At 33.0% G+C, this 26643-nt stretch overlaps 1 protein-coding gene across 2 annotated transcripts in view; it reads left to right on the forward strand.

The window, feature by feature from the left end:
• Nucleotides 1-4240: 4240 nt before the first annotated feature.
• Nucleotides 4241-26643, forward strand: part of LOC126760338 (heat shock protein beta-1) — a 34305-nt gene continuing 11902 nt past the window's right edge. Inside the window, exons 1-2 of one of the 2 annotated variants that reach the window (XM_050475910.1) lie at nt 4241-4655; nt 26320-26358. In XM_050475910.1, the coding sequence (XP_050331867.1) occupies nt 4477-4655; nt 26320-26358 (218 nt within the window). In that variant the 5' untranslated portion in view covers nt 4241-4476. The remainder of the gene's footprint in view (nt 4656-26319; nt 26359-26643) is intronic. The other variant, XM_050475911.1, reaches the window with a different exon arrangement.

The raw sequence follows: 26643 nt of genomic DNA on the forward strand, positions 1-26643 counted from the left end.
TTGTCGCATTTGGGACGAAAAGAAACCTGAAGATATTCAAGAGGTGCCATTTAAACCAAACTAAAAAACGGTTTAGTCTGGTTTGTGGGCCGGTGGAATCATTAGTCCATTTTTCTTCAAAAATGATGCCGGTGAGAACGTAACCATCAATGGCGACCGTTATGGCGGCGGGATGACCGACTATTTGATGCCTGAAATTGAAGCTCGTGATCTCGGCGACATTTGGTTTCAACCAGACGGCGCCACTTTCCACACATCGCATCAGTCAATGGATTTATTGAGAAAACACTTCGATGAGTTGATAATTTCACGTTTTGGGCCGGTCGTTTTGCCACCAAGATCGTGTGATTTCACACCGTTAGACTTTTTCCTGTGTAAAGTCTAAAGTGTATGCGGATAATCCCGCTTTGATTCAGACCTTGAAGAAAAACATCACACGTGTCATTCGCCAGTTACCAGTGGAAATGCTCGAACGAGTCATCGAAAATTGGACTCCACGGATGGACCATGTGAGACGTAGCTGCAGCCAACATTTGAATGAGATAATCTTTAAAAAATAATTCCCAAAGAATGTTCTTTGGAATGATAATAAACATTCTCCATTAAATTTGAAGTTTTGTGTTTTTTCTTTAAAAATGTAGGGAATCTCGAAATGGATCACCCTTTATTTCCAAAGGCTCTCTAAAAAAGTAATTCAATCTAGCATTCTTTTTGGAAAAATTGTATATTTGAATACACTAATTGACATTATTTCAATCGCAGGTGTACCAGTATGCGAATATGAATGTACATAATACAAATTTGTGGAAAAAAGCAAACAAACTTTGGAAATGTATTTTAAATAGTCATACAAACAAGCTATGTACATATGAATTCATGAGTGCATAAATCCTATCAAATTACCTAATGCACACATGGTATGTAGGTGTATGCCAATAAAGCTGAAAATTTACTAAAATATTTATAGGTAGGTATCTAAGTATAGGTAGGTATGTATGTCAGTTCAAGAAAATAATAAAAAAGCGTGAGCTGGTGGCTTCCAGAAGACACGACTGCATTCCATTTGGGACATCAATAAGCCACCGCCATTTCATAAGCATCTAAGCATCTCTGACTCATTGCGCACTTAGAGTAAACAAAATATAGAAAATATATGTATATGCACATGTTATTGTTTTTGTCATTTAATTTAAAAAATATGTTGTGCTATATTTAAATATATGATCATCATTCCCATTTGACACTGGGAACCAATTCACATACATGGATAGATACATAACTACATATATGAATACATACAATGCTGCCAATATTTCCATATAAAAATTGTAGCTAATGTTGATTTGATTTAGAACAAATGTGTGGGTGAATCTAGATTTCCATGATATATTTTTTCCATTCATTAATTTTTCTAAATTCGCTAAGGTCATGATGCACGATTTTGTTTACAAACAAAATACGTTATTCTAGAATGACCAATTAACTAGCTATATATGTATGTTCATATGTATGTATGTACATAGTAGACAATCTTTCGCCAGCTAGCTCAGCGAGTGTCGCAAAGAGACAATCAAATAAATTCACTTATATCGAATATTTTTCTAAATTTTTACTAGATCTCATATAAATATATAATGGAAATAAGTATGTATGTATGTTTGTAATAAAAATTTCGAATGATCTACAAATGTGACGTCACATCCTACAGCAGACATTCCTTTCTCGCCCACCATTTGGGTAGCTTCACTTGATCGCATCTGTCATAAAAATATTTGTCATTCAATTTATATTTACAAACTGATTTATATATGCATACATACATACATACATATGTACATACATATGTATATATTTAGTAAAATTTACGATTTTACTAGAACTCTGTGATTGATTCCATTTCTGTATGTAAATATAGTGACCTCTTGTTGACTAGGTTGGCTTAAAATATAACTGCTTATGTTTTTGAGTTTGCATTTCCTTAACAGGCCAACTGCGTGTACCGGTTACTCCTACACCTCTTCGAGCGTAGTTAGTTACAGTAAATGAGTAGAAATTGTAAATGTTTTTACTAAAAGGAGTCAAGTTCAAAATTTCCATCATTGAGTGGGTACATTATTTGGAGTGAGAGTTTTCTGCTCACAAAATGAGTGGTACCTGTCATGTCAGTATTAACGTGTAAGTCTTCAGGGTGGCTGTGAATTTGTTGTGATAAAAGTACTTTGCATCTTTAAAGATATGATCTGAGCTCTCTACTAAATCATTTTTAAGCCGTAAGGAGGGTTTAAAATGCCTTCTCACCATATAAGTAGGTGAGTGGTGTAACCACTTAAGCACTTCCTTTGTCATGGATTTTCCTTCGCCCCGGGTGAGATTTCACAAAACTGCAAGGCAAGGTTTCCAGGGTGGGCCTATTGCAAGTCAGTTTCTATTCTTCCAGCGTCCAATGATGCCTACGACTTTGTAGCCATCATTAAGCTATTATCTCATCTTTTATTGACTCCAGTTCTATGGAGCCGTAAAGTCTGAACGATCAAATTGAAATCCCTGTATGGAAAACTATTTTATTTGCGAAGGGTATTATAGCTTCGGTGCAACCAAAGTTAACGTTTTTTCTTACTTTTTTTTTATAAATTTAGTAGGAAAGCATATCATATACATAGGTAAGGTGGTGAATGAAAAACATGTGAAGAACTTTCAATGAATTCTCGGCTTGACCCACATGTCACAAAAATTAAAAATTAACCTCCTGCTCTTAGCAGAAATTAATGCTATAGACGGAGTACTGAAAGTAAAGAAGGTGTCTTCAGTATTGAACCATATTTCAAATGTCATCAACATTTTTCAAGCAAAAACCTTTTTCACCTTGATGGGTTTGTTAGTCGCCAAAATTGTCACAACTTGTCACTGTTTGTTGTGGATTTTGTGCTGTAGGCATAATTGGACCATACTCTTCTGAAAAAGAGGCTGATCGCTTGATCTTGAGTGACTGTTATTGGTGCTCGATATCTTCTTATTGCCGAAATTGGATGATATTGATATGGCCAATATGTGGTTTCAAAAAAACGGTGTCGTGAAACACTTCAATTACTCTATGAGACATTACCGCGTCGTTTACTTTATTGTATTGGTGATCGGAATTGTCCCCCAAGATCGTGCGATTTAACTTTTTTATGAGATTACTTAAAATCACAAGACTATTACAAAAAACCCACAATCACACGAGCTTTAAAGGAGATTTAATGCTGGAGAGTCGTGGAGGTCATTCTACTTATACATCATATCTTCTTTATAATTCAATAAGAAAGTTACAAACGAAAATCTAAAGGCTGTGTTTTCTATTTAAATCAAATCTCTCCCTTCATATGCCTACTTCTAACACTTACATGGTTACATGGGTTTACGAGTTTCAAAAAGTCAAATTTTTTATTGTCTTATTAAATTCTACAACACCTCTAGAATATTGTTTCAAGTTGATCCGAGTAATAGTTTCGGAGATACAGCCCTGAGAACTTGTGCGCTCGAGGCTAGCTAGTTGCCATCTCTAAACGCGTTTTTCTGAAATCTGTGTTTTTGAAGTCGGTTGGCAAAATTTCTCGAAAACTACTCAACCGATCTTCATGAAATTTTACTCTGGTCTTTGAGATACAATTCTTAAAGGCTATGATGAAAGATTTTTTTTCGATTACAACTATTTGAAAAAAAAATGTTTGAAGTTTTGACTGAAACTTTCATTTTTTTTTAAATGTCTGTCAAAAATCCATTTTAATTTTTTTTTCTTCGTCCAAGTTCTAAGTTATTGTTTTTTCCAAAAGGTCACCGGAAATGGCGTCGCAATGGCCGAGCTTAAAATATTTTCTTCCAAAAATTTCAGAATTTATTTGTTAATGTTTAATAGTGTATGTTTGTAACCATAAAAAAATCTGACAAAATATTTAATTTTTTTATGAGAAAAAAATTGTTGAAAAAAGCTGTTTTTTACCCCAGAAAACCCATGTATCATTACTTTTATTGTTGAGAAATGTAATTCAACAATTAGTTTGGTAAATTTTCAAACCTAAACTCTAATTATCACTATAAAATAATAATACATTTTTTCGTATACCACTAAATGCAACCCAACCATTTGAGTGTGAATCAACTGTCTCTCTCACGCTCTCAAAAACAATTTTGAGCGCATTTCTTAAAGTATCTTCACATGCGCAACCAAAAGCAACCGCCGCGTACGCCAACAAATAAAAATCACTGAATGAGTGAGATACAAATTAGTCTCAAAGCAGAAATCCAAGTGATAACTTCCCAATTGTGCGAAGCGAAAAGTCATTTTGTGCTAAAACAAATACTAAGAGAGCAGAAGAAAAGTTGTCAAGTGTGAAAGCAGACAAAAAAACAAAAAAGAGCAAAACAAAAATTGTTTCGGCAAACAATACTAATTTTTCGTGTAGAAATCAATAAATTTGTGTTAAAGAATCAATAAAAATGGCCGATGCTAACAAGAGGAATATCCCCATCAAATTGGGCGACTTCAGCATTCTCGATACAGAATTCTCAAGCATTCGTGAGCGTTTCGATGCGGAAATGCGCAAAATGGAAGATGAGATGAACAAGTTCCGGCATGAGCTGATGTCGCGCGAGGCAAACTTCTTCGAGTCCAGCAGGTGTGTACAAAACTTATACCTAAAACTAAAGCTCTTGTAGAATTGTGTAAGGAAAAAGACATAGCTCAAAAAGGGATGTTACTGGCCATTGTTATAACTGCGCAAAAAGTGGTGTTTAAGATGAAAAAAATTGTGTTTATGTACGAGTATATGATATGAAAAAGGTTTCCTGCGCGCCCAAAAGGAAGCGTGCGGAGTGCGCAAATCGCGACATCTGTGCATAGGAGCTGCTTAGCGCATATAATAGGAGTTGAATGGTGTTAAATATAGTAATTAGTGTTAAAGGCGTATGCATATCGGCTATTCTGGTGTTTTATGCAATTTGATACCTCGGCTTTACTAGTCATTATGTGAGCTTTATTTTTCCTTAATTTATTTTTGCGTCTGTATTACTTTAATTTAGTAGCATGGAGTATATACATAAGTATCGTCACAATACTTGATTCATAAACAACTTCTTGTTAGTTCTGAATCTTAGTAACGCTTTGTAACCGCGAAGTTGCCATATTAAACGCGACAAGCTCAAGTTTCACACTTTCCCACACTACAAGCACTGTTTGGGGTTGAAGTAGTGGTTACTTGGTAAGGTGCATAGTATTCTATGAACGTTAAATTTGTTGTTACAAGCTGTTGCGACCTAAAGAAGATATTTTTTATGGATTTGAGACATTTCCTTAATATATTTAATTTTAGAGTTATAAATTTTTATTTTGTAATAATATAGGGTATTGAAATATTTGCTCAAAATTTCCAAATATGGTAAAAAATAAGACTATAAAATACAAAATAATTTTAGTAGCTAGTTTGAGATCTATATTAAATACGATTTTCATTATAATATTGGGTAGTCGAAAAAGTCTTTTCGTATTTCTAATCAAACTTCAACTTATTTTTTTTAATAAATAAACAAATATGTACCATTTTGGTCGACCACTCTTTGGCATCTTCCGCTAGAGATATTATTCCATTAGTGTAAAACTTTCATCAGTATAAATCGAAATTTCGAAATTTTCCGTTCTGGAAAGCAAGCGAACCATTGTTGTGCTACACGTACTGATACAGCATCGTCTCCGTAAACTTCACAAATTTAATTGGTGGCTTGGGTGGCACTCTTCCCTTTTTTATACAAAAATTTCAAAATATAGCGAATTTCTTCAATATTTTCACTCATTTTTGAACAGCTGTACCTTTTTTCAACTTCCCCGAATAATTTCTGTTGGTTAAATGAAGCTTAAAATCTCACCTTTCCAACACTATATGGTATGACACAATGTGATTGGTAGCCCTGGAGATATTCGACTGCAACGACATCTATTGACAAAATACGAAAATACTTTTTCGACTACCCAATATGTGAAGAAGTGATATAAAAACACCAAGAAAGGGATTTTGTGAAAATTTTTCGAGAAATGTTTAAGTTGACTTATTTTCTATATACTTTAAAAGGATCCAATAACCGTTCTTAGATAAAATGAAAATTTATTTTTTTAACAAAAAGATAATAATAATAGTCAATATTACAATAAAATAATCAGATTTTTAAAGCAATTGTCCCACTGTAGTTTTGGCACGTCTGACTGATTTTCTATAACAACGACCTCCTACTTGGCGGCACGACATAACGTCGCGAGAAGAGCAGAAAAATAGAAGAATCACAAATGCATTATATACAAATATCTACATATATGTATATATATTAGGAAAAATAATTGGTACTCGCAAAAATAGGTTCCTAGACACCTCTAAGAAAGCCTCTCCAAATATGAGTTTTTAATTGTAACGGTAAGGTCCTCCGCCTAACGGTTTTCTATTTTTTCTTATTATCAGATAGAAAAATTTATATCTCGCTTCCAACTACTTGAAAAAATATCTTGTTAATTAGGTTTTGTAGGAAATTGAATGCTCTAAAATATGGTATCTTATGATTTTTTCGTAAACCCAACCGTTTAAAAGATATTAACGGTTGAAATTTGACTATTTTTGGAAAAATTCTTTATTTCTTATTAATTTTATAACTCAATGAAAAAAAATTATTATGAATGATGAAACACATAGTTTTGTAGGAATTTTACTGCTCTATAAAAATGATCTTCTATGATTTTTCGATTAAGTTAAGCGTTTACGAGATATTCATCGTCAAACATCAATGCATATTAGGGTGTATCAAATAAAATTTTTTTTTCGTTTTGTACTCTGAAAAATAGGTTCCTAGACACCTCTAAGAAAGCCTCTCCAAAAATCTATTCATAATAATTTTTTTTCATTGAGTTATAAAATTCATAAGAAATACAAAATTTTTCCAAAAATATTCAAATTTCAACCGTTAATATCTTTTAAACGGTTGGGTTTATGAAAAAATCATAAGGGACCATATTTTAGAGCATTCAATTTCCTACAAAACCTAACTAACAAGATATTTTTTCAAGTAGTTGGAAGCGAGATATAAATTTTTCTATCTGATAATAAGAAAAAATAGAAAACCGTTAGGCGGAGGACCTTACCGTTACAATTAAAAACTCATATTTGGAGAGGCTTTCTTAGAGGTGTCTAGGAACCTATTTTTGCGAGTACCAATTGAAAAAAAAAAAAAATATTTTTGAATCACCCTAATATATATGTATATACTATTTACACTTATTTCATACAACGCATAGTGCAAAGTTACCAACGCGTTTTCCGCACTGAATTGCTGCAATTTTCCGCAACCCCAGCCAACGCGGCTAAAACTGTGCAAAGTGCTTCGAGCTGCCAGCCAACAGCCCAGTCATATGCACACATAAAACTATAGATATGTATGCTATATGTTTGCATGTATGTATATGAACTAAGTTAGCGAAAAATTACCGCTTGAAGACTTTCTGTCAACATCCGATTATGGCTGGCAGCAACAATGGCAAAGTAGATAAAGTTTGCCACGCTAATAACTTCATTAAAGCGGTTTGTATAAATAGCAAAGAAATGAAGGGTGCAAAAACCGAAGACGAAGAAGATTCTTTTGTCGATTATATTTGTATAAAACAACCTGGAAATGCTCTTAGCTGACAATGTTTAACTGAAGTTGCCAACAAATAGAGGCAACTCATACTTCTTCATCTAACTTACTTTTTCTTAGTTTTGTTATGTTTTCGCCTTTGCTTACTTCTCTCTATCTATTTATAAAATACATCATCATCTGCAGCGCTAAAAACGGTTGATCACGAAGCGAGTGAAATGAAAACATGCCGCAGAAACGCTTGATTCTAGTGGTTCTACTGTTGCTGGGCTCCACTGTGCACTCGACAGCGGCACAAGAATGAAATGGTTAGTGGCAGGCAAGCGCTGTGCACGGAAATCCACAGAGAATACAATCATTTAGCGTGTTTTTTATGTTAAATGCTATAGAGATTTGTAGATACATATCTGCAATAGTATATATACATGTATACTTTTATTATTTTTTCTTATTTGCATGTATTTTTTGTACGTGCGTTTGGAGAAATGGATACTTGAAATCTTATTTTTAGCTCATGAGGATCTAGATTTTTACGATTCTTCTATTTGGCTATGGTTTTAAGATAACCATTCTTATTTGTACTTATAAATGTGGAAAATAGATAAAAAATTAAATTTTTTTAAAATAAATTTCTACTATAACTTGTAACGTATAGTATTGCGCAAAAAAGAGTAATATATGTAGTACTCTAAGTTGATTTTCATAATTAGCCTCTTCGATTTAACAAATCCTGCAATGTACCGAATCGAACAAACAACTAGTATAACTCACATAGACTATCCTAATAAAGGTATAGATTAACAAGCAGTTATACCGCTTATATTATTAACACACACACTCTCTCTCTCTCTCTCTCTCATTCTCTGTTTTGTTACTTTCACAGGTAAATTTGTACCAAGATAAACTTATTTTCTTTTCGATTCTGTTCCAATCTAGTGCTTTCCAAATGCAAGAATCATTCTACGTTATCTTCGAAATTTGCGAGATAACTATTTTCTTAATTTCTTTTTTACTAAGAACTACGTGCTTATATAAAAAGTGCAGAACAGTGTCAAAATGAACACGTCAAGTCAGAACACAATGCGTCTTTCACCAAGTCCGATAGCTTCTTAACTGATTAGATTAGATAACTGTCAGAACTATGTATATATTCAAGAATACAAAGGTGCCCTATTCTTATTTGTTATTGTTTACGAAAGTATGCGTGTAGAGAGTCTTCAGAAGCTCACCTGCTTTATCAGGTGTAATGACCCCGCTGATGACTGGACTACCACATGCTTCGTTTCAACATATTTCTATTATATGTAAATGTGGGAAAGTACAATTAGGAGAGTGTCTCAACTCCATTCGTTATTAATTTGCTCATTATGATAATCGTTGAGGGCTTTCAGCCAAAGCTTTTCTATTGACAGCGGTACAAAAAATCGCCAAGAAAGATTGTGTAGGTATTTTAAAGACATTATAGAAGTTAAATATCTATATACTAGAGGAATATATTATTTTATATAACTATGTATGTATGTTCATATGTAAATTTGTATCATACTTGAAATCCTCAGTGCCAAGTGCTAATGATTTATTTACACATCGGTGTGCATAACAATTTAGTAAAGTAAACAATGCATGTAATATTAATGCCAACGAAGAGTAAATATCCATAATTTTGAAAATTTCAAAATCTTCGCATGTTTAGTGTAATTTTCAATATAATGAGGTTTTGCTAGAAGACTTTTATATGAAAAATAAACTTTTCGTTTCATTTTGATACTAAAATAAACAAATGCCGTTAAGCTACGCGTAGCAGGCAAACCAGCGTGGGTGTAGCTGGCGCATTTGAATAACAGCTGTCGATGAACAATTCACAGCTATAATAAGCTTACGCTATGTGTAAATTGCTATACTGTATAGGTGAAGCCTGTAGGAAACTGAAAATATTGCTAAGAGATTGGCCCTGTACTTCAGCGATTTTTTCGGTTTCTGCTCATTTTTGGAGCCGCCATTCGCTACATTGTTGAACAGTTACTAGTAATGACGCCTTTGGTGAATGCAGGGTCCTCAGCCATGTTGGCAAGCATCTCGTTTGCGATCTCTACTCCACGTCGTTTTTGCAAAATATTCAGGTTTTTTGATACGAGTCTAGCATTGATACGCTTCATACCCAAAATATGTTAAATCGATCCATAAGAGATATTGACAGCTTTTGCTATCTTTCTTGGCTATCTTTTCGATTTTCCTGAATAAACGACTCACATGAGACAAGTTTTCGAAGACTTCGCGACTGTCACTGAGTATTTTTTGCTACTCACATACTTGGGTTCATGATAAAGTAGATGTCCCAAAGCACTTCTGCAACATTTTTAACGATCCTGTTTTAAAAATTTTCAAGAAAACTAATAATTTATAATATTTTATTTAATAAAAAGCGCCAGTTAAACTCTTTGGATCGTAAAAATACAGCTGTCAAATACACACTAAATTTTCATATGGAGAACAAGCTGCACACGATCTTGTTTTTTTTTTTTTATCGATTGGAACCAGTCCGGGTCAAATTTGATCAGATGTATGTTTATCAGTAATCGATTCAGAAAGAAACAACTTCACACGATCATGCTTTTTTGATGGAATGGGACCAGTCCGGGTCAAATTTGATCATATGCATATTTATCAGTAATCGATTCTGGGATTCATGTGCTCAATTTTCGTCTTTCTTAAGAACAAATTCAATTAAAATAGCATATACCTAAGGTGTTTTAGAAATATTAACCTCTATTTAATGAAGAAGAATTTCTAAATGAAAAAGAAGCAGATACATATGTATATGAAGGCTGTTTGATCCGAACTGTTTTAAATTCCATTCTATGGTTCCATTCATCCTTTAATGTTGAACTATGAATATTTTAATACAGTATATTTCCTACAGGTAACTTTAACTGTATATAGTCACCTACATACATTTACTTATGTTCACACACTGTGATGTAATTCCACAGCCACACTTTTTAATTTTTCTCGTACCGACGCTAATTACTCCGATGATATAATTGATTCTCAATTTAGTTATTTTGGTACAGGTGATGTTTAGTGCTAAGCATGAACAATTTGTAAGCGCTTTAATCACCCAAAGTGATTCCAGCACGCAAGAAAATAAACAAAATATAAACACATACATAAGTATGTATATATTACTGCAAACATGCATGAATATACATACAGGTGACCTTATATATTCGCAGATTTATTATCGTTTAGTTGGCAATTTAACTTTAATTGCCGTCAATCTAAACATTGCGAGTATTACCCATACTGAGCCAAGTGTAGCGGCGTAATTTCCGTTGAAATTGCTCGCATTCAAACATTTGATTTATTTACATATAATTTGGTTTATACTGACGGCATGTCTGGCAAAAGTTTAGCAAAGTTTGGCAGGATATTAACTGAAATGCTCAAAGTACACATACTATATACTTAGTACATTAGCCAGCCATAATATATGAGAATAAAGGCGCATGTGTGTGCTTTGTGAGTATCCTTGTAAAATAATTTCCACGTAGCGCCGCTTGCGTGCGCTCTGGCCAGCAATAAATTTAAACAAGCTTCAGTTTACACTGGCTTACTTTACTCTGGGTGCACTCCTCTCTATATTCATTCATAGTATATGTAAACTATTTTCAAACGGCTTCCAGTTTACCCACCCACTTCCAATTCGTATGCAAAGCACGCTGAGTAAATAGCTCTTTAATGCATAGCTTTAGTAAGCACCTCTTGCTTGATAGACTCAATAGAGGCAAGGCCATAGGTGCGGGCAATTCTAAGCTGTTTGTACATAGGTACATACATTTAAGGTATTTTTGGTATAATATAGTAAACAATTGGTGCTAAATAAACTACAAAAGTACTAAACCGGAGACTATCATACACACAAAAATATATGGTTAAAACTTTTAGGTACTAATACCTACAACTCAGCCCTCGAGGAGTGCGCGAAGGGTAGTGCTGGACGGACTGGGTGCAAGTAGATACAGATAAATATTTCTTTTAATGCATATGTATACCCACAAAACATATTTTTATACGCTTTAAGTATTGGTAAGTCCATACATATCTGAAATTGTTCTGTCTGTGCCGTCTGTCGACAAGTAAAATCGATTCTGTTTGCTTTGGATAAACAAAATTGACCCAAATTTTGACGTGAACGCATAAACAGTTGAGCAGCTTTAGACAATCCCAATTGTTTACACCCAACGCGGTGGAGTCTGCCAAAGTACATATGTACATATGTAAAGACTATTATCCGTCTACTTAGAAGTAAACATGACGTCATATTAACTTTTTATACGGCTACAGGGGGCACTTAGTTTTGTTTAGAGACGTGTCTCATAGTTTGAGAGTTATAAAAATGAGGTTAAGTGAGAGCACAACCAAATGTGGTGTTTTATGTAATAGTAAAGTTCTATGTCAAGTGTTGTGAGTGCAGTCGGAATAAAATGCGTGAGATGCTGGACACAACTCTGTAGGTCTCTCTTGCCTACACAAAGAACTATAAAATATAAAAAATTGAGGAAGAAAAAATGGAGATCTCATTTGTTTCCTGGAAAAAGTTTTTTTTTTAGAACTTTTGGTGTGTTCGCACCACCAACTCCATCATTTTGGAAATTATACGATGGATTACTGTTTTTATTAATATTTCTTTATGAAACTCCTTCACTTCCAATAAATTCTTTGTAAAATCGGCGACAAAATTTTGCTTTTTTTGGACCGAGTCACGGTCACGGTCAGTTTCTATATTTTTATCGGTTTTTTAGGCGAAACAAGTTAGTAAAAATTTTAAATTTTTTGGAAGAGTCATCCCATCCTCCTTGACTAATTACTTCTATATCCTATTTCTAACACAAATACATATGTATGTATATAACTCCAATACATAGAAAATCCTCACATGCATTCATATGCAGTATGTTGATAAATAACTAAAATACTGTTATATTCAACTTTCTGCTCTTCGTCAAAATCATAATTAACATAAAATCGCTATTTTTACAACTTACGCGGAAACACTCCACGTCTGCCTTATTTCCTGCTTTATAAAGCAACGATTGTCTAAATACTAAGTAATATTTATGAGTACCTACACAAGCCCAATATTAGCAGTATATAATTTTCCAGGAATTTCATTGAATAACTTGAAATATAAGCTTATTTCCAACGAATTCAAATAATTTATATTTATATTCGCATTTGATATACATTTCTATAGACTCAATTAATAACAAGCGAATGCGTTAATTAATTTACCGTAAATCAAACTAGAGTAGCTTCTCTCATATTACGCCAACATATTTACCGCTGAATCACGCATGACGCATCGTAGCGCCGCGTGGCAAAAACAATGGGTCATAGGTCACCAAGGCACGGCAGTGGCACGTTGTTCTTACAAATATTATTACTATTGTCCTTACAAAAAAGCCAACCCGCTTTCCTTCATACCCAACAGTATATTTGAGGCACAACAGGAGCTTTGCTCATGACTCATTTGAAACTTTGCTCGACTTGCAGCGTGCTCTGTTGTGACCACGTAGAAGAGAAAGCATGTCCAGTGAATGAATAATAACTGGCTGTGTGCCTGTGCGTGTCCATTATGTGGGTATATATGTCAAGGTTATATTGCGTCGCTACTCTACAAATTACTTGTGTATGTGTGTATGTGATTGTAGTTTGTTTATGAACTAGTTGACTCGTTGCGATATGTCACTTGTCACTAGTGATTTGTTGAAGGTGTTCTGTTTTATTTTATTTTTTAAATCATGGCACGTTTTAAATATGCATAGACATACAGAACTATACATACACATATACATATACATACATATATATTTATTTATATGTATATACTTATATGTTTTGGTTAGATAATTAGCGTTAATAACTAAATGAGGTGAACACGTGGGGTGAGCTGAAGCCTTTAAGAAACGCTAACTTCAATTACAACTAAGATAAGGTGGCCAAACACATAATTAGGGTTGCCAACTAGCTGGTGGTTTAAGAAAAATTTAAAATATTATTATTTATGGCATTTTATTAGAAATTTTATAGAGGCAAACCTCTTTTATATTATATTTAAAAATGTCTTTATTTAATGTTTGAAACGTATTTAGGCCCTATAACCAGTGCAACCCATAAAAAATTAGCGATTTTCGTAAATTTTTTTAAAAGAAAGTACACGATTGTATGTTTCGAAGTTGTTTGGACATAATAAGGTATATTTTCAGCTCTATTTTAAGATTTTTTTTTAGCTTCGATGTAGTCGAAATTAACGTTTTTTTGTGTTTCTTATTTTTTTGACGGAAACGATCTTGTTTTTAGCAAAATATTTTTAGTTTGTGGAAACAAAATGCATATGGGCAAGTTGTGAGTGGTGTCGTATACATACATATTTATGTACATATGTGAGGTTGACATTTTCGACATGTTTATGTCTTTACGCTGTCAACACTATGCGGTCATAAAAATAAAATAATTGCCCATTAAATATTTTGAAATCTGGTGACAACCAAACTAAAATTCTTTGGACCGTGTTTTCCATAATTTCGCTTAAAAGCTTACCAAAAATGCAGAACCGAAGCTATAAATTAATATTTAAATGCAAAAAAATTAAGATTTTTAAAGGATTAGAATAAATAACAAAATAAATATTGATCGCAATTCCAACTACAAATATCGATGTATGTACATATATTAAGTGAAAATTCCAAAAAGTTTGCCCACTTCGCTTTGAAAAGTAGTATTCAAAGTGAAATCGCTACAAAAAAATTGAATTTCAATATTTTCTTAATAAACACAAATCCAATAGAAAACCCTCATATATGCACTTTCATTTCAAATAAAAAATTTTCACATTCGTCACAGCTAATAAAAAGCCAATGACAAGCTAGCGTATCCACGTTAATCACTTTGGCGTGCAACCATCGCTAATGGAGGCTGTGCATGCATACGCACAAACACACCAATACGTGTGTGCGTGTGGGTGAAACTATTGCGAAAACCGCTAGCCATATTTGCCGTAATGCAATTTGCACACAATACTCATACGCCCGCGCGTACCCATTTGATTTACGAGCCCGAAAATTCAATGATATTTGCATATATAAACAAATACATACACATCAATGTACATACACACATTCATGTAAATATGTATGTGCATGCTGTGATCGTAACGGCGAATTAGACGAAGAGAAATTGAGCAAAACGCATTAACTCATAGATCAGACTGTGGCTAAAAATAGCAGGCGTTGTCATCATTGTTAAGTTCGCATTTATTCAAATCGAATTGTAGCTAATACGGAATGCAGAATTATACACAAGTACGTACATACGTACACACACACATACAGACATCTGTATATATTTCAAAATTGCATCTGATCAAATGTGATCCGGACTGAACATTTTTTTTTTACGTATTTTAATACAAATTTATTGTTGCTTTGAAAATGGACTCCTAAGGGCCGACCAATCAAATACTTATGTGAGGGATAGACTTTCCGAAACTCTTCTGCAACATTTTCAACGATTCCGTTATACAAACACGAAATTTCAAGCAAACTTGTATTTCAATCTTTCTTTTTTTTCAAAAATGATCCAGTCCGGGTCAAATTTGAGCAGATCACATTTTCAACGATTCCGTGGCAGTAATGCAAATTTTCGGGCAAACTTGCTTTTCAATTTTTTTTTTGTACAAAGAGATTCAGTACGGGTCAAATTTGATCAGTTGATAGTAAACTTGCAATTTTTCTTCGTTTCTTGCTTGTCAAAGCTATTTTCTGATGTCGCAAATTGAAAGCAAGTGCGTCAGCAACAACAACAATGACAACAACCAATTGAAAAGTAGTCTCCATTAACTGTATGAGCAGCCAATTCAGTTCAAGTTTTGTTCAAAATTAAAGTGTCAACAATGAGTCCCAACAAAAACAACAACAAATGCAATTTACTTACAATTTAATGTATTTACTTGTACAGCATTTGAATAAATGCATATGTGTGCAACAACATGTTAATTTCGCATTTATTAACTGAAATCATGCAAATCGTATTCCATATCCATAATTGTAAACATATTTCCATACATATCTACATACATACATATGTATGAATATAGCAAGTATTGCTTCCAAACGTTTAAATGCTTAGACACCATAAATAGCGTTATGCCTTTGTACTTCCAAGCGAGTGTTTTGCTCATTCATTTACTTGCTCATTCATGCAGGCCTGCCATTGCCTAATTCAGTGTTAAATACTCGTACCAACATATAATTGTTTGAGTGTATGTATGTATGCATGTGCATTTCGATCATTACCAACAACTATGAGCAAAACGTGCTTGCATACATAAACACTTGTCTGTCTGAAGTTACTTATTTACACACATACAAACATACAGAAGTACATCTGTGCACATGCAAATACTTTTGAATGAAGTCATAATGAGCGAATAACTCAATTGGATACATGTTCGTGTGCTGAGAGTGCTCTGGATTGCGATTTGATCAGCATTTAAGTTAGATTTCAAAAATTTATATTGATTTTTTTCAGTAACAATTACGGTAAAGCTCACAAGGGTAAAAAATATCCAACGAAGCTCAGAATCCTTGCAAGAAGAATGGATTTGAATTTGAGTAGAATAACTCCTGCAGTGAAAGGAAAAATATACCATCTGATCAATTTTGACCCGGACTACATTTTCATATATTTTAATACAAATCTTCATTATCGCCATTAAAACTGGCTTCTGTGTCAGTAGAACCATGCCATCGCATAATGCAATTTTTCATAAAGAAAGAAAAAAATATAACATCTGATCAAATTTGACCCGGACTACATTTCTATATATATTTTAATACAAATCTTCTTTATCGCCATTAAAATTGGCTTCTAAACCTATAGAATTATGCCATCGCGCAATCCAATTTTTAATACACTTGTAGTAAACCTCGGCTGGTATGACCTGCGGTGCCTTCTCCATTATAACTTCATTCACTATATTGTTGGACAGTTCATACTCGTAAACTTACGTCATATTCATAAACTCAAGTTTCGTCACCACTAATAATGCTTTTGATGAATTTAGAGTCTTCAGCTAGCATCTCTTTTGTGACCTCTATTCAACGAGGCTTGCGAAAGATTTCAATACGCCTCTAGCATAAACACACTTCATATCCAAAACAGCAAACAAAATGTGTTGAGTCGACCCATAAGAGATGTTGACCATTCTGGCAAAAAAATTATTGATTCGTTTCGCGGGCGGAGTTAAAATGGAACAGTTTGATGAGAAGCTATATAGACCAAACGTTCCTATCTCCGTAAACGCCTTATATTACTTCCACAAAATTTACCTGGATAGCTGATATGAAGTGGGAATCAAGGTTCTTTCCTACACTGTAGTTTGGCAAAAGTAGCACAATTAAGAAGAGAAAGTTTCGGAAGTAAAGATCAGGCAAAATAACCTTATTCCTAAAGTTAGTATTCCACCATGTTTTCGAAGAAGACAATGTCTAGTTAGAATCCTTATTACTAACGAAAAATTTGATTTTCTAAATGCAAGTAGCTTCGTATAAATCATATAGTGTATCTTGGATTAGAAAAACCTGAAAACTGAACTGAATGGAAAATCCATCTATCCAGCTGTAAACCGCAAAGTGACGAACTCTCATCTACTCTCAACTTTGTTAGATATTTTTGTAGAAAATAAAAAGATGTTGTGCTTTTATAAGTAAATGAACTTTCTCTTAGATTAGACATACATATCTTAATGCATGTAAAAGCGAGATCAGTCGATCACTAAACAGTTTCGAGCGCGCAATCACTGAGCTCTCAACGAAATATGCATATTACAGACAATTCAGTACACCAGGGGAAATTCAGCTTAATTGGTGTCTCTCCCGTTCTGAATTTTCATTATTTTTATCGATTTTTTATTCAAAACGGGTTTACCTACACGTAAAGAGTGTTTGTTGAAAAATATGAGATTAGATTCTTCAATTTAATAATTTTATTATTCATCATATTATAGTATGCCTCTAACAAACCTGTTCAACTCGAAGAAATGACAAAATAAGGCATTACAATAATATGTAAATAGCAGCTTTTTCAACGAAAACTTCGAACTATTCTCCAGCCAATCAATTTGTTATCGGTAATTAATTGCCGCTGAGTTGAGAACCTTAGCCTGTTCAAGTGATTTAAGCGTGACGACAGCGATGATATTTCACAATACTGTTATCTTTGCTAATTATGCTGTTCCGAGCAAGAATTTATGTAAGTGCTTAAATTTCCATAAAAGGTTTTCTGATTTTGCTTCGCTGTAGTAAAAAAAAAGAAAATAGTGAAGAGAAATCACTTCTTCAATACTACAAAGAACCAACTATCGTATAATGAATTAATAATAATAATAACAATAAAACCGATATCATGCTTATCTTGAAGATACTTATAAATTATAAATATTTGCAAAATTTATTATTTACACGTCAGTGATGAGATCATACAGATAAACACTTTATGATCCACTGTACGAAAATGTAAATAAATATATGACAAAAGGGAGTAGAAAAACAAGTTTAATTCAAAAAACAATCGAACACAACGCAACTGGGCATTACTTTATACATACATATGTACATATGTATATATGTGGATGTAGCCCATGCCTGCAAACAATTTCGAAAGAACAAAGTCTACATGAGCTTGCAGATCTGAATATACTACATACATGTATGTATGTATAACCACGTGTTTATTTGTATGGGTGTGTGCCTATAAAAAGTTCATTAATTGATTAATAGTTGAGCGCAGGGTCGAACCCAAATATTAGCGGCGATAAAATCGAACGGTGGCGCGAGTTTGGCATTTAAATACTTCCGTATTGCTGTGAGTGGCATGAAGGGTAGGAGAAATCGGTTTTTAAACGAATAATACATACATATATACATAGGTACGTATGTATATTTCTAATAGGAAATGTAGAAAAAACAAAGAAATTCCGCCACAAAAACCATTTTTCATGCTTTTTGGAATATTTTCTTCTAGTATCGCCATAAATCTTTCACTTGACACGCTAATGGCATTTTCCAATTAAATTAATAACAGTATTTTCGCACTATTCGAAAGTGATTATTGGCAGAAAACATATGTAAATAAATATGTGCGCACATATACATATGTACATACTTACACTAAATAATACATTTATAGTTCTGTTTTCAGTAAGCGAGCGGCAAGTGAATGCTTAACTCAGAATAAATATTCCTGGCGGTAATGAGAGTACAGAGTAACTCTCAGCTGTATAATATAAACTCAATTTTATTTCTTGTTGGTGTTTAGCAAGATTTCAGTTATGATTAAAAACCCTTACTTCCAATGAAGCTTCGCTGAAATCAAAAAATTAGCAAACTTTGGATGATTTTCATGTTTTTTGTTAACTTAGCAAGTGTTCTTTTGCTGCTCGCTTAAAACAAAATGTGGTTAATAAAAGAGGTGACAGGACTTAACCCATATAATATGCCAACGAGTGTCAAAGGACTAACAGTTAAGCCATAATTTTTCAACATCTAAAATATTCTGGTTAAACAAGCTTGAAACCGAGGTGAAAACCTGATCAGAACCTGATCAGATCAGAAATGTGCTCAAGAAAAATTATGCATCCCACCTAAGTAGGTTTGACCGCTATTAAGGCAAACGCAACTGTTGAGCCTGTTAGAAAAGTATACTAAGAAATGTTACTGCCACTGTAGAAATTTTACCTAATGAGCAGCTCATAATGATGTTTCTAAGAAAAGTTCGGAGATTATATTATGTCATCATCAGCAGTATGGTAAAGCATTTTACAAGTCTTAAAACTGTTTTCGTAAAAATGAAGACTTACATATGTATATTAGAAGACAGTTCTGAACCCAAATTTATAGAAAGTAAAACATAATCACAAAAAAGTAATTAAAATTTATGTAAAGTAAAAATAGTCCCAAGAAAGTTATTTAGAATGGAGGACTGATTAGAAAAATTCACCTAATGCTAAGTAGAAACTCAAATCCCTATGCTATATCGATTAGCTGGCGATACTTACACACATGAATTGCTTCAAAGATATTCGAAGTGTTTTCGGTTATGCTGAGTTCTCTATTAACTTTTCTGGGACGAAAATAAGCAACCATATTCATTCGAACCGAGAATGGGTTATCCTACTGGGTACTAACTCAGGTATGAAGTATAGTCGGGAGAGCTATATGGTACAAGCCACATTAATTTATATGTATTCAAGTAATATACGAATATATTGCCTTTGCATGTCACAAAAGCGCCAGCTCGCGCTGCGACAATAACAACAAAAATAACTAAACATACAGACCGGCAAGGCAAGAAAGTTTATTATTTGAATTTATATTTAAACTAAAAATGCGATGACATCATCGTCGAAAGAGCGGAGCGAGTAAAGAATTTCAAAACAAGAGAGCGCAAATAACTGAAAACGTGTACATACGACTACGAGTATATATTATGAGTATATTCTTACTTACCTTTAGATTTTTATATTCGATAAGAGATGAAAACGCCACAGGCTATTGCGTAAAGTGTCGAAAGCCCGAACCAACAATAACCGAAAAAAAGAAATAAAAATAAAATAAAGTATAAATTGACACAAAGCACAACAAAAAAATGTTAATACTTTTGAAGTTTAATACAACAAAGTACAATAATGAAATGTAAAAAAACGGATGGACAGTTGAATTATAGAATAAAAAAACTGTCAGACAACCGCTATGCTACCTAAATAAGCTTTAATGAAAACATAAAGGTAAATGAAAATAGATACATATGTCTGTATATACATACATATGTATGTACATTGGTACAGTAGTCGGTAGAGTCAACACATCATGTGGGGCACTTAACACCGCTACCGACCGCCAACTCGACTGTCCGCAATAGTCGACTTGGTTGCTGACAGTATTGAGTACTCTTCCAAAGCTGTTTGAGTGAGTTTTTGGCGCCGCGCATAATGAGCGTAAGCGTACGGCTGCTGGTGGGCCAAGGAAATGTTGGCTTTAGACTTTTGTTCCGCATGATTTGCTGTGTTCACTGACGAGTTTTGGGAAACATGACGACACCGCGGTGACTGCTACGAATCACCAACGCGCACCGTCAGACGCAGACGCCCATGCGGAATGAGTTGGTAACCAAGAATTTGTGGAGCACCCACACATATCCAATTAAAACGTGCACGCATACATACATACACACATATACACAATACATTCTTAGCACGTTGTGTCCAGCAATTTCTTAAGTGATTATAAGTATGTATGTATGTAGGTGATTTAGGTGAGTAGATTTTTATGCGTGTGTTAGTTTATGTGGGTCTGAGTTGTGTTACACATATGTCAAATGTGACAATTTTGGTATAAAAGGCGTTAAGTGCAGCATTTGTTTGTTTATTTTTCATATTGTATGTATTTGAGGGTACTTAGGAACTCCGATTAAATTCAAATTACTTTAATTTTTTATCTGTGGAAGATGTATGTGCATACATATGTAAGCATATGAAAATAAGCTTAGTTAATAAGTATAATTAATATATAAATTTAGAAAAAAATACTCTGAACTAAGCCTCGAATTATTGTCAATTTTTACTAGAAACGAAATTAGCCAAATGATTGCGTTATACCATCCGATCAAATTTGACCCGGATTGACAAAAAATAAATTTGTTGTTGTAAATTTTTATTCGGAACGAAATTAGCCAAATGACGGCGTTATACCATCCGATCAAATTTGACCCGGACTGACAAAAATTACTCAAATTTTGTAGTTGAATACAATAAAATCACCTTCAAAATAGGCTTCTGCGCTAATACAAAAATGCCAACACATAATTCAGTCTTCTATAAGCAATGGCAGGAATGGTCTTCAGTCCCTTCAGCGTCAAGCCTCTCTTTTTTGACCTCTAATCGACGTCGTTCTTGCATTTTGTCTAGCATTTGACACGCATCATACCCAAAACATTATCTGAAATCACAATCACCTTGTTCATTTTTTCTTTAAGGCCGGATAAATTTTTCGCTTCGTAAACAAAGATCTAGGTAGGAAACTACATATTTCTTTGTCGATTCGAGTGCAGTTTTAGTGGACCAGTCCGGTTCATATTTGATAAGATCGATTTATATACATACATATGTACATGGACTATACCTTACAAAAGTCTGTTCACATCTAAGCGCGAGAGTAATTGCTTTTTTCGACATTTGGACTTAAATACTAAAGATTATTTAACCCAAACCTTCAAAAAATTAAATCAAAAAATCGCTTAGTACCTCCTCATAAATAACTAAAGAAATCATATTTTCCTTTCCAAATATTTTCTATTTTATCCAATAAATAACTGCTGCCGCCCTTTCATTCGTGATTCTGAATTTCTCTAGTTCTTTCTCTCTAACTTAATCATTTGCGGAGGAAGTGAATGTCTCAACGTGCCGCACACGATAGACAAAGTCACAAAAAATGTCTACCAACGACTAGATTCTGCAATAATTCAGTAATCATCACAGAAATAACAAATTAACTGCGCAAGCAATTCGAATAAAAAGTTGCAGAAAAAATGCAAATACTCGTACAGCATGAAAGTCGGAAAGCATGAAAGTATGTCAGTACCGTTACTCGCTTCTTTCACATAGACCAAACCGTATTCGATATGCTATACACCGTTATTGGTGTTCGTTTGCTATTATTTTGCACAACTGTTGCATCTTTGATTAGAAAGGAATGCTTGTCTACTCCCACGCCGACATGCTGCCGGCTGGCAGACTGTCGTCTGTCGGCTGGTTTATCGTTCTTTCTATTAAATTTACATTTTTTTGCTTTGTTGTAGTAATTCAAATGCTGCGCAGAGTAGTAAATGTGTAGCAATGATATTTCGAATGGCAAGTTGCTTTCTTTCACATTTCCAACAAGGAGGTTGAGGTTACGGGGAGCGTAGTCTAAGCGCTGCTATGAGGAAGAGGAAGCAAGTTATTAACAACCGTTTGTCTATAGTACATACTACTGATTTATGTTTTTCAGTAGCTTTTGTTTTTTTTTTGTTAACAGTACTTTCTACTACAGAAAACATCTCAGTTTATAAGTGATGTGACCCATTTACTGACTGCTGACGGTTGCTATGCAGCAGTCTCTTTCTCAAATCTGTCAGCTGTCATTTCAAATATGACATTTCTAAAGTGCTTAAAACACTTTTTTACGCAAATTCTAATTAAATTATTTTTTTAGTGCTCATAAACAGTCAAATGTAGCTGTATTAGAATGCGTCTAATTAGTTTGTTTTTCATCTTCGAGACTTGAAGTATTTTGCTTCGTGCCCCATTTACGTTTCCATAATGCTTTTATAGTATATATGAGATGACATACAAAAGTTATGCAAATTATTTTTAATTTCAATTGTATTTAATGTGGTTAGTAGACACAGTTACGAACGGAGAAATGTACACATCTGTTCATACTCTGCCATTATGACTCAATCGCTCACAAAGCGTGACGGACAAATTTGTTTAAAAAATGCCATAAACGTGGCGTATGCGATTATGTCGTAATATGTATTAAAAATTCAAAATTAGTATGCCACTTAAGTGTCTACAACAAGTGAATTTAATGTTTGACTTTTCTACTGTTGCTTATACGTATATATATACTACATATGTACATAGTAAAACTATTCTGTTGAAAAGAGATGAAGCTACTATCAAGGAAAGCAGTAAATTATAAAAGCTTCGCAGAGCAGGAAATATTTATAATTTTTTTTCTAATTTTTGCCAAAAATATATTTTATGTATTAAATTTTTTTTATATATATTTTTTGTAATTTTTGGAAAAAATATATTTTTTGTATTAAAATTTTTTTATGTTTTTTTTTTGTAATTTTTGTAAAAAAAATATCTTTTATATTCAATTTCTTTATTTCAAGGTGACCCATAATTTTTGCTTAAAGTACATACATACATATATGTAACTCTCATAAATAAAAAAAAGATATAAAAAACTCTAAACGTGTTTTGCTTTATTTTAAGCTTTTCTTCCTGTATTTTGTGTTCTTTTTTTACTAGCGCTTCACTCTCGCACTAACTCCAGCATGAATTACCTACAGTTTTCATAAATTATACTAAAAAACATAATGCGATATTTTATTACATCATTGTTGTAGAAGTGCTGGAAACCAGTTGAACATTAGTTATAATGTTTATGACTGAAGCTGTTTACTTTGGTGCCATTACCGGCAAGTTTGTTCTATGAAAGATATGAACTAATTATGTAATAATAACAATGTGTTGTTTGGCAATTAAAACAACACATATAACCTCACGAAATTTAACAAAAGGTGCCAAGTTTTGTTTATCTGCTGACAAATTCATTAACAAAAAACTTTGACTTAATTACTCAAGCTGTTATGTTTCTATGTTTCTGAGCAATTATACTTGCTTTATCGAATCATTATTACAAATTCACCCAAAAATAAATGAGCATCATTTGAGTAACCAGCTAAGCGAGAGTGCTGATGGTGGAGCCTTTATTATTATTATTATTTTTTTTTACAACTTTCTGAAGTAAATTTAATGTTTGGTGGATTTGCAAGAATTTTCAACACATTCAAGACAAAAAATATATTTAGAGTAGAAAGGTTAGGTTTAGGTTAGAAAATTGTGACGAAGACCGCCTGTTGAAGAAAAATAAGTTATTCTTCTTATTCTATAATTTTTCTAAATTAGAGAAATACAGACTTGCTGAAAAGATGTCTTAAAAAACACCTTCAAATGTTTTGGCACATTTTGTAATATTTTTGGCTTGTTTGGTAGTTGGCAACTCTTTTCTTGAAAAGGTTAGAATTTAAACCTCCCAAAAACATTCACCAATCGCTTCTGTGGCTTTCATTTTGTAATATTGGTTTTTAAGCATTGGTAGCTCTATTCCAAAAGTTTATGACCAGAAATTTCAGCCCGTTTGCTAGTAGGCAACTAGGTTCTGAGCAATGTTTGAATAAAAGACTCAGTAATCTTTCTCTGAGGCTTACTGTGGGCCCCATTTTGTAATATTTTGCCTTGTTTTATAGTTTTCGATCATCGGAAACTCTATTTCGAAATATTTCGAGGCTTACGACTTCCTGAATCTTGCTGGAATAATCGCAGTTTCGAAAGTATTTTTCATTTGTAACGTTTTTTCCTTTTCTCTTTTCTCTCGTAATTTCAGTTCTTTAAGACTTTAGTTAAAAGGGAGGTAAAGTCATTAACATTCTCTAATTTCTCTACGGTAGTGTCCCTTTTTTTAACATTCTGTTGTTTTTTGGTTCTTATATTTTGAATTGGATTTGCATCGGATTTTAAAACACAAGGGAACATTATTAGTAGCATTTCTTCAAAAATATTACTATTTTCGTTATATCAGTTCTTTTTATATACTATGTTAGCTAACGTCTAACAGATGCTGTTACACCGATTTCGAGCTGGGCGTTATCCTTCTTAGAAATATGTTGGTTTCCTTAAGCCTTGCGATTAGAAGAATGTTTTTTTGAAGTATATTACATAAAGAAAAGGAAGATGTAACAACAAATATGGACTTTACTACAGTTTGAGAAATAGTTCAGACCGAAGGAAGGAGATTTAAGGGGTTATATAGAGTTAGAAGGCCGAAAAAAGCGAATTTTTTATAAATTTTCTGAGAAAAAATTTAAATTTATTGATCCAAAAACTTGTACACATATTTTGGTTTCTTTTAACTGTATTTTAAGACCTAGTATTAGTGAAAATATTTATTCGGAAAGGAACTACAGCTGATCCCCGGGAGCTCCTCTCAAAAAAGACGTTTTGCTATGACCACTACACTGAACTGAATCCTCTGAAATTAAAAACCGAACAAATTTCTTTAAAGTATGTAATGTTAAATCAAGTAATTAATCCAAGGAATAAGAAAAACAAATTTTTTTTTGACAAAAATCGATTTTTTGAAAATTATAACTGCTTATGTATAACCCAATTCCTATATATATTTTCAGTATATTCAGTAGTTTTCGAGTAGGTAAGGCACAGTGTTCTCATGAAACGTCATGGGTGGCCGATATGCAAGAGCTTAGTAAATATATTTGATATATAATATAAAATATTTACTTTTTATTTACATGCATAAGTATTATATATTCATTGGCAAGAGAAAAATAAAAAATTTAAACATATTGATTTCGAATTATATTACAGTTGATCACTGCAGAAAATCATACAATCAATATTTATAATCTTTTATATATATTATGTATATACATATACTATACATATAAGTATATATATGTATGTATTTAATATATTATTAAAAATATTAGGTACAAATATGTATATATGTATAGTATAATAAACATACCAAATAACATGTCTTCTTTCTCTCTTCCTCTCTGCTCTTTTACATGCTTACAAAAATAAAATAATGGAACTGCAAACTGGCATTAAAATAAAAAAATATGCTACATTTCATAAAAAAATTAAAAAAAAATTAAAAAAATTAAAAAAATAAAATAAAATGAAATATTACTTCAACTGCCGCTTATTAATGCTTCTTTTATACAAATTTTACCAAAAAAAAAATTGTTTCAAAACAGTTCTACTAAAAAGACAACAACAAAAACCAGCAGCAGCAGGTACATACCAGCGATATTTTGGCTATTTTCGTACTATATGTGTTTTTTGGTTTTGTTTTAATTTGCTAATTGAAAGTCACAGTTTGCATGCGCACTCTACTCAAAGCGTTCCGATTGCTGCGAATTGCAAATATTTTCAACATGAAACATATTTATTTGTGTTATAAAAACTATGTACATAAAGCAACCATGATTCAATAATTCATTTTGACACTCAAATATTTTCATTTCAATCTCGCGAACATTTGCATGCTGACGTGTGTGTATTTTACTAATTCGAACATT

Source organism: Bactrocera neohumeralis, chromosome 5 (genome assembly GCF_024586455.1).
Source record: "Bactrocera neohumeralis isolate Rockhampton chromosome 5, APGP_CSIRO_Bneo_wtdbg2-racon-allhic-juicebox.fasta_v2, whole genome shotgun sequence".
In the NCBI taxonomy this organism is placed as follows: domain Eukaryota; kingdom Metazoa; phylum Arthropoda; class Insecta; order Diptera; family Tephritidae; genus Bactrocera; species Bactrocera neohumeralis.